The sequence below is a fragment of the Pteropus medius genome, unplaced genomic scaffold (genome assembly GCF_902729225.1).
Source record: "Pteropus medius unplaced genomic scaffold, Ma_sr-lr_union100, whole genome shotgun sequence".
Lineage (NCBI taxonomy): Eukaryota > Metazoa > Chordata > Mammalia > Chiroptera > Pteropodidae > Pteropus > Pteropus medius.
In genome coordinates this window covers 2,645,965-2,658,426 of record NW_024347790.1, presented here as the reverse complement: position 1 = coordinate 2,658,426, position 12,462 = coordinate 2,645,965, and the positions used below count along the sequence as shown (strand labels likewise).

General features: G+C 36.0%; 1 protein-coding gene across 1 annotated transcript in view; it reads left to right on the top strand.

Moving 5' to 3' along the window:
* Positions 1-12,462, top strand: part of ITGA8 (integrin subunit alpha 8) — a 142,822-nt gene that overhangs the window by 49,577 nt on the left and 80,783 nt on the right. The window contains exons 12-13 of the mRNA XM_039877466.1: positions 5,612-5,817; positions 7,848-8,039. Of these exons, the coding sequence (XP_039733400.1) occupies positions 5,612-5,817; positions 7,848-8,039 (398 nt within the window). The remainder of the gene's footprint in view (positions 1-5,611; positions 5,818-7,847; positions 8,040-12,462) is intronic.

Genomic DNA, 12,462 nt, shown 5'->3' with positions numbered 1-12,462 from the left:
TTTTGGGTAACTACGTTTTGGTGCTAGCTAGATTTAGTTCGAGTGTGTTCTCTCATACAGCAGAGATGACTATAATTGAAATAAGTAGTGAATTTCTTTAAAATACCTAGTAGGAAAAAAATATATTGTTTCAGTCTTCAAGGGTTTATAATCTGTAAGTATTAGGAATTTCCAATCCAATCAGTAAAATGACTGGCATGCGTCTCGCTTACTTTTAAACGTTAGGAAATGGGGTAAATTAGTATATTCGTCACTGAAGAAATTTAGTAACAAATAGAATACTCACATAGAATACATATAGATTCTAATAACCTTAATTAAGGGTTGTAATGGAAGAATAAAATATATGTGTTTTACTCCATTTTGGCTGTTGGTAAGAATCTACATTCCTATTTATTAAGTGGTGAATTTTCCTCATTTCCATTATTTTTATAAGCAAGGTCTCACTTCCACTTTATTAAAATCTAAAATCACAATTTCAAAGTTATTTCACCTAAAGAAGTTTGAGATTGTCTTTATGATGCTAAAAACAACTGATTGGTGACTAAAAAAACCAAAACAAAATGAAACAACAAAAAAAAAACATTTGCTTATAGTTTTTAGTGCCATGGCATATCAGAAAAATCTGTTTGATTATATTAAAATAACCGCACTAGTCTGTTGTGTTTCACTGAGTCATTAGTTATGATTCATAAATAATTTTGCAGAGTCTATAACTCTTACAATTTCTTTTTTTAAAAAATTTACAAAGCCCTTTCTAGCTTTCCCAGCATTGATTAGTGATTAGGAATTATCAGTGGGTATCAATCATCCAGCAGAGTTCAGGACTAGAATTGAGACCTAATTCCTATTTTTTATCCAAATCCCAAATTCCTAATTTCCAGTAGCACCCCCTCCCACCTTTTTTTTTTTTTATATATATAGCCTGAATCTTTTCTTTTAAGCCCTGGAGCTGAGTGGATTTGGGCAGTGACCTGGAATAGGATTAAGAATATCATTTGCCTGGTTGATTGTTCATGGTGCAGAATTTACGACTCCCCACGTTTTGTGGAATTGAACTGGACTTTCCTTTCTCTGGCGGAGAGATAATTAAGAACTATTGTGCATGAGGCTCCCTAGTGAACATCCTTTGACAGGACATGTCATCTTCTCTATCCATTAGACAACAAAAGCGAAGTCCAAATGCTCCAAAATCTCGACATCAGGGGGCAAAAGAGAGTGTCATTAAGTAAGGTGACCAAATAAGTAAACTGATGGAAATTTCACCCCCACCAGAAATTTAGACCAAACGGTTGCGTACATGCTGGTTGGTGGATGATATTGTGAAGCCTGTGACTGTTTTGAAAATGTAAACCAACCTGGCAAAATTAACTTCCGTTTAGTTATCTTAAGATAGCCAGAGCCATGAACTCTGTCAATATAAACTCTGTTAGGAATTTCTGGACGAACTTAACAAGTGGAGATGGTATTTTTCATCTTGGGCCTAAGCAAGCAAATAGATTGTTTTTAATGGCTTTTGAAATTTATAGTATTTATACTATTTCAGGAATTCGCAGAATTATAATTTAATCCATTGGATTGTTTCTAGCCTCTGAAGGGCCAAAAGGAACTAGATTTAAAGAAATTCTTAGCAGTTAGTTAACTCGAGAGCTAAGTTTTAGAGAAAATTTATTTAAAAGGAAGCAGCTTTTGGGTAACTACATTTTGGTGCTAGCTAGATTTAGTTCGAGTGTGTTCTCTCATACAGCAGAGATCACTATAATTGAAATAAGTAGAAAATCTAGAAAACTAAAACATGAAGAGATTATGAATTAAACTGATCTCTGTAATGCAATCGATGTTATATTAGTTCTTGCCTATCATAAACAATTAAGCTGATTAGATACTATAATTCTAGTATAGTCTCCTAATCTGTATTCTTTTAATAAATAACCGCATTCTGAAAATTAGTCATGGGTATTAGCATACAATATGAACTATTGGGAAAAAAAGAAATATAAAAAGTTTCTATGTTAAATCAACACATTGACACCATTTAGCTGCAGAAAACTTGAATTCGGATTCTTCATATTGAATATTCCTATTGGTAGGATCTCTCACTCTCTATCATTATATTTATGCTCTGCTTTTCAGGAACATATTTATAATGTTTCTATATCAAACAACATGTAAAGGATGAGAAATTGAGCCTTGCATGGTATTATTAGAGTAGATTTAGACATTTAAAAAAAAAAAACACAAGTAAAACCTGTGTGAAAACTACACAGATTTTTAAGAAAACTGTGTTTAAACATTAGACATTTCAGATAAAATGAAATTTAGTGTATATATACTACTTTTATGAAATCGTTTTATATAATAATTAGATCTCATCAAAACCACCAACATGATCCAAACAGAGAATATAGTTTTTAGTGAAAACCTGATCATTAATATTATTTCTTCATAATTGTTATATATATGTATATATACATACACACACACACACACACACACACACACACACACACACACACAATCAGCCTGGTACTATATATATATTCTCTTAAGATGGCACCCAGCCTATTACATAACTGCTTTATCAGAAAGTCAATGAAAAACATCTTTTACTAACAAATATTTTAAAACTTTAAATTCGAATTAGATATATTCAAAAAAAGAATTTGAAATAACCTAATAGCGCACATAGCCTACTACAGTGGTTTTTCAATGATTTTTTTACCTTGTGGTTCAGAATAAAAAATGTAATTGAAATTGCAACCCAGTACACACTGAAATAAAAGTTTCACGGAACAATATTTACCCTTATTGTGGGTAATGCATTCACGCCAGTATATTCTATTGTATTCTATTTCATTTTTAAATTGCTTGCCAAGACCCATTAAATTGATTTCACAATCCACCAATGAACTGCAATCCAAGATTTAAAGGCACCAGCCTAAATAATAATAATATATATTGTGACTCTCTAGTGGTATTGCTAGTATAAAAAAATATTGACACTAAGTGCAAAATATTCTATAAGGCACATTGTAGCAATTGAATCTAAGACAGTTATTGTCTCTCAACCTTAAGAGAACACAATTTTAAATTAAGAACAAATGTCTTTCTCTTTTTTTGGCATTTAGAACATTTCAGAAGACTTACACTTAAATATCTAGGGAAATGTATTTCTAAGAAGATAAATCAGTGCTGTCAATATACTCCGAGAATCCAAAGATTCCTTGGATTTGTTAGTCTTTCACAATGATCGGTCGACTAATTTTCCATTTTTAGAACTTGGTATTGGCAGTAAGAAATGTAGTAGCCAAGTGTGTCAGTCCCTTGTCATGTTCATACCCTCAGGGACCAATTATATGACTTTGTTCCTTCTTTAGAGGATGAGATCATGGTCACGCTCAGTCTCTGCAATAGAGAACCAATGACTTCAGATGTCTTTGAACTATGAGGAAGCAACACGCATAATTAGGTGTTCAGCAAATGCCTCTTCATACTGGCAATAATAATAACAGAGAGTGAGGCAGCCAGGTTCCTGCCAGGGCAGCCTACAAAGCAGGAGAACGGGAATGCATTTTGCTTTTTCAATAAGAAATCTTTCTGTTTGCATTGTTATAATGTAAGACATTGTGTATTCCCATCAATGCCTTCATAATAACTATCATTTATTAAATACTATTGTATAACCTATGTGTATGTGTGCACATTTGGAGGGGGAGACAGGTAGACAGACAGACAGACAGACAGAGAGATCTTAAGTGACATATCTAATGAAGTAGCCTATTTCTGTCTTATCCACATTCTAGAGGTAATGTAACTTGTTCAATATCATACGGCTAGTTACCAAAAGCCAGGTTTTAAATCTAGATCAGTCAAAACTGATGATGTCAAAACTCATGCTATTCCCATGTCACCTGCACTCACTTTTCCAATTGTCTTTATTGTTGTTGTTGTTTAATTAATAAACTTTATTTTTTTTTAGAGCAGGTTTGAGTTGATAGAAAAACTGAGCAGGAAGAGAGTTCATACAAACTCCCTCTCCCCTCTGCCCTCAGTGTCCCTGTCATTAACATCTTACTTTTCCAATTAGGTCATTGGTATCACTCTAGCACAGAGACCACTTGGATGGACCAGTCACTGCTCCCTGACTCCACTCAGGGACACTTGCCTTGGCTTACAGCACTGCCACCTGGAAAGCCTGCCTCTAGAACTACCAGTCAGAATCTTACCCAGGTCCAATGCCATCTCCTCCCGGAGCCCCCCATAATGCCCTCCAAGTATCGGCTCTCTTCCTGTCCAGAATCCCCAGCATTTAGTTTGGATCACTCATCCTTTTCCCCCACTCTGCCTTGTTCATAGTCACATGAGTAGCAATTTGACCTTACATGTAAGTTAATTAGGAACAAGGTTGAGCTAATAGTCATTGTATTCGTTAGTCATTTATTCCAGTATCTTAAACACAGTACACAGGATGCCTATTGAAGCACGCTGAGAAATAGACAGTTGATGAACACTACGAAGCAGGCGAGAAGCTGGAGAGAGGGGTGGAATGTCTCACAGATCGCTATAAAAGAGGCGTCTTGCTCTCAGTAACTGTTCGTACCTCATCTCTGCCTTTCAGAGTAATGATAATATTTTAGTAATTAGGTTACTTGGCAAACTTCTGCATGTTACCTAATCTACATAGGCATAAAAGTCAAATGCAGATTTGTATTTCTGTCTGAAGTCATTCTTCAGGTTATTGCCTCTCCCAGGATAGGGATGCCTTCAGGCAAATTTTAGTACAGGTCGTTAGTACAGATCAAATTATAAATTTTGGTCAATGTGACGTTTCTTAAATTTTTTAAAATAAAAATAATATATGCATAGGTTTTTTAAAAACCAAATAGCTTAGAAGATTCTGTTGTATTCCTCTTTGTGCCATCTGGAGGAAATACATTAACCATTTTTTGTTCTTTGCACTCATATCAGTTATGTCTTTATAGCCAAATAATCTGGTTAGGTGTCTGTTTCTTGAATTTTTTTCAACCTTAAAAATTATCTATTAGTTTCTTGCTATAATATCTACATCTACAAAAAATAACTATAAATTCCCTTTTGGATTTAAAATTTTATTGTTTATCTTTCTAGCTTGTATTATAACCCTCTCTGACTTCTGTTTTTCTTAAATGAAGGTAATAACAGCAAGAGGATATCAATTTATTTTAAACATCATTACTACAAGAAAACATCATTGAAATGTATGGTCATATAAATTCTGGACAACCTCCAACCCACTTTAAAAAAACTCTATTTAGGTCTTTTCATATGTTTTACTTGTGTAACTAGTTTCTTCTGAAAATGCACTCAAAGGCTGAAATATCTGTGGTTTTCTTAAAGTAGTCACCTTTAACATAGTTTAAAAGTTCAATGTGATCATTTTAACAGTTCTTATTTTCTTATAGCATTCTATTCTGTAGGCGTAACGAAACGACGAAAGAAATATGATGATTATGAAATGTCCCTTGCGAAAGGAAAAATACCAATGGAAACATACTAATCTAATTGATTTAAAACGTACTGAGAAGAATCTCACGTCTGTGGGTTCACTGACTTCTCTCTTTGTTCCCTCCAGACTGGATGACATATTGATTGGGGCACCTCTCTTTATGGAACGTGAATTTGAGAGTAACCCTAGAGAAATAGGGCAAGTTTACCTGTACATGCAAGTGAGCGCTTTCGTCTTCGGAGACCCGCAGGTCCTTGCAGGCACCGAGGTGTTCGGGAGATTCGGCAGTGCTGTGGCACATTTAGGAGACCTGAACCAAGATGGATACAATGGTGAGTTACGCCAATGTGTGAAAATTGATTCTGTGTCATTACTTAACATTACCGTTGCATGAAGGAAACGATGGACATTTTGAAGTAGTTGCAGTGTTGTATTTGGTACAGTTATTATTATTGGTGTTTGATAAACTATAAAACAAATCTCGTTTTGATTAATTTAGATGTTACATAGAAATTTTCTTATATTCATTTAAGGCATCATGTAACAGCTCTAAAAACAGGCAGCAATTATTTTTAAAATTGATATTTCGATTTAGTGACTCAAAGAGAACTAGAGACGCTTCTATATGTACAGAGTCAAGACGAATGAAAACAAGTTGATATGTTAGCAAGTATATTGCCTTCTGATTAACTAATATGGTTATGATGCTGAATTTTAATTGATCTGTAAGCTTCAGCTGACAGTCAGCTTCAGGGTTTACAATAAAGCAGTATTAAATTCTTAGTTTAGGGTTCATGGTTCTTTAAGTAGCCTTTCCTCAGGAAATCATACAAGCTCACACGAAATTTTGCATACATTTTCAGGGCCTTTAAGTTAAGAGCCACTGTGTAGTGGCTTTCTTGATTGACGTTTGAGGAAGTAATAGGATTTGCTCTAATATTCGCATCAGATCAGGTATTGGTCTTTAGTATTTGGTATTTTACTTTTATGATTTCTTTGAGAAAACACATCTCAGCAATGTATGGTTAATACTTTTTAAAGTACCATAAAAATAATGCATAGTAAAGCTCATGGTTCCAAGGAAGTAAAAAAAAAAGACAAGTTCATGTTTAACTGATTTGCTGTTTTCAAAAATTGCTCTATTCCTGAGTCCTCATGTAAAACAAATATTGTTAAATTACCACTCGGTCACCTTTTTCATTATATTTTCTTCTATTTGTCTATTTGTCTTTTCTCTCAAACCCTTCGTAATATTTTTAAGAGCTAAGAGGAGCATTTTTAACAACATATAAGGGATTAGTATAAAGTGGGTGAATAATGCCAAACTTACTGGGATTAACTGAGGGGACAGACATAAAGTCACTTATTCAGAAGTGAGATCAGTGCTCCTTTACACCTGCCATATGACAATATCTCTGTTTCTACAACAATCTGAGCTTTTAGATCATTTATCTTTACCTGTTAAATGAAAGTGGGTTTATAATCCTCATTATGTAATCAAAATCGATTCACAATTTATTCAACCTTATCAGAGTTGCCTAGAAATAAAAAGAATGACAAAATGAGGATGCATACTGTCATCTACTGTGGTGGACAATTATGCTTTGTGTTGTGGAACTCTTTTTCATATAAAACTAAGTATTTTTGTTTATTGTTTAGAAGAATCTTGATGAACACGGGTAGAAGATATTTTTCATTCAATGCTATATTTGAGTGGGAGTCAGACAGCAGGGCTCTCTCTAGGGTTCCCAGTCTTCAACTATAAAATGAGTCTTGCCTATCTCGTGGGACGATGTAATCACTAAAAGATATTATCTTTTTTTTTTTCTTTTTTTTAAATAAGAAACTCTCAAGTACCCAGCAAAGGTGCCTCGCCTGGTTCATCCAGCCCTATGGATCAGACCATAGGGCTGGATGTCACTCACTAGTTTCCCAGGTGGACCATCCTCTGCCTGTTCCTCAATGTCAGCTTTAGAGATATATATCTGGCCGCCTAATCTAAAATAACAACACTATCATTCTCCATCACATCGATAGTTTTAAGAGTCTCTACATGGCATTTGTCACATTGAATCTTTTCTTGGTTATTTCTTTATTCAAACTGTCTATGACCTGCACTATAATATAAACTTGCTACGAGCAGTGTCTGGTTCACCATTGTACCCACTGCATCTAATACATAGTAGGTACTCAATAAAATATGGATAAAAGACAGTAAATAGTTTACTTTCTGCAGTACCACAAATGTTCTTGAAAAACTTAGCCCTTTGGACTGTATGGTACTGCTCTCTATTGTACTTAATTCTATTCCTAAAACATTCTTCTTTATTTAAAAAATACATCTCTGTGTCCCTGTTTGTAGACATTGCCATCGGCGCACCCTTTGCAGGCCAGGATCAAAGAGGCAAAGTGCTGGTTTACAACGGCAACAAGCATGGCTTAAACACTGAGCCTTCCCAGATTCTGCAAGGAGTATGGGCCTCGCGGGGTGTCCCTTCCGGGTTCGGCTTTACTTTAAGAGGCGACTCGGACATAGACAAGAATGATTACCCAGGTAAGCTTTTCTTTATTTTCCCACGAGAGAGTCCACTTCCTGGGAAGCGCCCATGCTCTGGGAAATGCGTCAAGTGTCAGCAGCTCTCACTCCAGACAGGTGAAGGCCAAGCTTCCCCACCGCACAGGTGCTTCGTGTATGCGTCCAGAGTGACTTTCAGGAGAAATAGAAGGCAGACAAAACAAACACTCCTTTTCCTGTCAAGAAAAGCAAGATGGCTTTTTAAAAAAACTTCATTGGACATAAAACTTGTCAGCTCTGCCACAAAAGTTTTTATTTGAAACTCCTCCATTGACAAAGACAACTTGTATCAGATACCTTTCCAGAGAAATTTAGTTTAACCCCGTAATTCCCTGTTGAGGTCATAAGTCCTCATAATTAACTTATGAATGTCAACGTTTCTGTCATAGCTCACGTTTTTAGAGCAGAAGTATTTTCCAGCCATATTTTAGGGTTTTCCAAAGATAGATTGAATATTTTAAAGTGAAACAAAAAGAACTGGTTCATGATAGAAATCATAAACCATTATTCTTGATTACCTGACTCATACTGAGGACTTATGGAAACCCATAAAGCAGAGAGACATAATTCCTCTTTTGTGCATGCTACATGGAAATATGGATTGATCTTAAAGAAGTATTTTGGTAATCGGCATTTTTAGCAGAGAATGGTTTTTTACGGTTCAGTTTTCACTTTTATCTTGGTTATGGTAAGATGGTTTCAATAAATACTTAGAAATCATTAATAGTTAACTGACAGCTTCAGCTATTTATTAAAACCTTGTCTCTTTCCAACACCCCTCCCCTAATTGTGTATTTTCCACATGTAGAGCTTTTTTGGTTTAGGGCAGCATTCCAATCAACTGACTGCCTAAATAAATATCACTTATTTCGATCCTTCGGCTTTCTCTTCCTCTCTGGGATCAGGCACAAAGCATACCACAGCATATTCTTATAAATTTGCCAAGAGTCTTTCATGGCGCATAGACATTGCAGTGGGCTCAAAGCATTGTAAATGAATGCGTCATACCCAAGGCAATTCCAAGACTAGTTAGCTAACTTTGTTTTCTTTGTTTATACTATACTATTCTAATCAATGATCATTAGTTTTTGTTTGTTTGTTTCTTTGTTTTTTGGTGTGGGAAGGTTCCTCATACATAATATATTCCATTTTAAATCATCCCCAAAGTAGTTCCCTGATATGATTTTTTCCCCAAAATATGCCAGGGTGATTAGTGAAATGCAACTCCTGGGTTTCAACTTTAGACAAATAATTTCTTCATTTAGAAAGTTACTGCTCTTCATTATGTTTGTCATTGCTTTCCCTTAATATCAGGGAACTTGACAGACAGTGCCTTCCACAAGATAAAAGATATAAAGGATATTATCAGTGCCATAGCCAGTCCATCAACTTCCTTTGAACTCTCCTAAATACAGGCTAGGAAGGGGAGAAATATGAACCTTTTCTCTCTAGGAACATTCCTTTCGGAGGAGGGAATAAGTAGGATGGAAATCGGAGAAGCTAACGTGACTGCAATGTTAGTAATCGGTCACTTCCTAATTATGTCTTTTTTATCCCTTTTTAACAATCAGAAAAAGGTCATCGAGGCCATTTGCTAATCAATATCTTTATCTATTGAGCCCGATTCAATTTATAGCAACTAATGACATTAATGCAGTGTATATCCGTCTGTCAAGGGAATGTTCTTCACTAAGGCAGGACCATTAATGCCACTTAGTCAAATTTTATCCCTCAGGACAGTCTTGAAGTTTTCAGAGTTCATGTTAGGTGATAGACCTGGTTCTGGTCCCAGTTCTGCCTCTTCAATGGGAATAGAGATGTCTTGTGATTTATGATCCTATAACATATTCCCTGATCTTCATTTTATTGCAAAAAGAATGCCACTCAAAGAAATCTTTTTTACGTTGACCCCACGTACTTGGGGACTTATTTAGAGGAAAACTGTCTTATGGGCAGGCAACTAGATTCTGACAACTAGTACAGCCAATTTGAAACGTGCAGGCATAATTCAGGAATCAGACGTGCACCGTCCCTCATTTTTCTATAAATGAATTCCATTTAGCTCTCAAGGCTCCATTTCACCATGCAGAGAACCTTAACCTTGTAGTCATTTCTAGATTCGGACTTGACCTCTTTGACAGAACGGCTGTGAGCAGGCCATGGGGAATTAGACTGCCTGATTTGGGTTGCCATTGGTCACTGATGAGCTGTGTGGTAGTGGATGAGTTATTTGATTTCTTCGAGCTTCCACTCCCTTATCTAGTATTATGGAGATAATACTACTTACTTCCCTGGGTTGTGTGTGCTTGAACTTTCTAGGTTGGGAAAGGATTTTTACGAAATGTTGTAAAATGGCTTAGAATAGGAAAGGATATCAGTCTGATGAAGATGAACAAATCAAAGCTACTTCACTTCACAGACATGTTGGACCACCTAAGATTCTGAACACCTGCCTTCTGAGATGCTGGAGATGAACGGCATACGTTTAAGACTTGACTTCACTCTTTTCTAGCTGTATATGAGTGATATCATTTCTTAACCTCTCTAAATTTCAATTTCCTTATCTCTAAAATTAGACAGTAACATGTTGGTATAAAGATGGAATCAGACTGTTTATGTAATATGAAATGAGATGATGTGTTTAAGTTAAAGCGAGGTTCAATAGAACACAGTTTAATAAATGGAGGCTCTTCAATTGAGTTGCAAAACAAAGCTATGTTTTGGAGGTATTCCCTTTCTTAAGCACACTAGTTGATATTATTTTCTTTGGCCTATTCAATTTCCATAGTCCTCAAGCTTAATTTATAAAGGACATTTGCTTCTCCTGCCCCAGACATATAAGACAATGAGAGTAAGACACAGCTGTGGAGACCCTGCTGGGTTGAGAACCACTCATAAAACTCCGATGGTATCCTGGACCCTCACTAGAAGCTCCTGCTACGTTCATGAGATTGCTGTCCTGCTGTGCTGTAATTCTACCGCTCACCCATCCGAAGTGGGAGATGAGGCATAAAGGACTTCTCCCATTTCTCACTATTGTGATTTACTGGGTGCCAGGAATGGAAAATGCTCTTTCCTCTCAGCCCCTGAGCCATTTAAGGGTATTTCATCTCATATGAATTAGGCCCAAATTAGGGTGATGGCAATGACAACTGAAAGGAAGGAATCGACAAATAGTGGAAATAAAAAATAGACAAGACTTGGTGATTAATGGCTGTGATAGAAGGGCGGAGGAGGTGGGAGTTGAGTAAGGAAGAGGGGACGTTGACGATGACACTGGAATTTTGATCCAGTGTACCCAAGAACAGTATGGCTTAATGGACAGACATGGGAGATTTAGTTATAGAAATATAGAGATTCTCTTAGAGAAACAATCGTTGGAATAATTTTCCTAACATTTAGCTTCTTTTTAGACTCCTTATGGTAAACATTGTCATCGGCATGCGTAAATAGGAGTCATAAGTATTTTTGTTGCTGGCACCAAAATTATTTTTCCTATTCAAAAAATAGATATGTCCAGGTTCCTGCGTTGGTGCTCATTGGAAAACTAGGGTTGACCAGAGGAGTATCTTGTACACATTAATCGAGTGAAAGCATTTCAGAGAAGAAACAGCTGTGATAGTCAGGAATCTCTAGAATTCAATGACCTAGTCTAATCGCGTTACACGTGATTGGATAACAAGGCCATCTGCTAAGTGCATAGTCCAGACATCGGAGGGTGGAGGAGGGGATGTGCTGGTTTTGTAGAGGAGCAGAAATCATACAGGCAATAAAAACTGGAGGAAAACGTGGGCTAAATGCCGAGACTACCATTGCGTTCAGGCCCTTCATGTATCATGAAGCCATCTCTGACAGTTATACCAAATGAAATAAAATGACCCATTTTCTGTTTTAAAAAGTGCTGTGTGTGTGTGTGTGTGTGTGTGTGAGCATGCAAACAACCAAACAAGAAGCTACATATGAGAAGAAATAAGAGGGTGGCTTTTACCAAAGAGAATAATGTATTTTAATCAAAACTTGAGCTCCTTGAATTGATATGAAGTTTAGTTGAACTAAGTTCACATCTTATAGTCAAAGGTTATTTTTACTTCTCAAAGTGCTACTCAAGTTTTTTTATGAAAAACAAAATATGATATCCTTCTTGAGCAAGATTTTCATAATTTCATTATAAACACATTGGAAATTAGAATATTACCATCCTTATAAAAAGATATTATGAATCTAGACTAAATTAAGTCAACTGAAAGAGTTTTTACACTTGAATCCAGCAGTGTCATAAAGAAGTAAAAAATGAATAGAAGGATAAAAGATGGTTCTAGAACCAGTTCTTACAAGACAATGTGACTTTAGTAACTCGGCCTCTCTGAAACTTACTCTCCTCCCCTGAAAGTGATGTGGATGC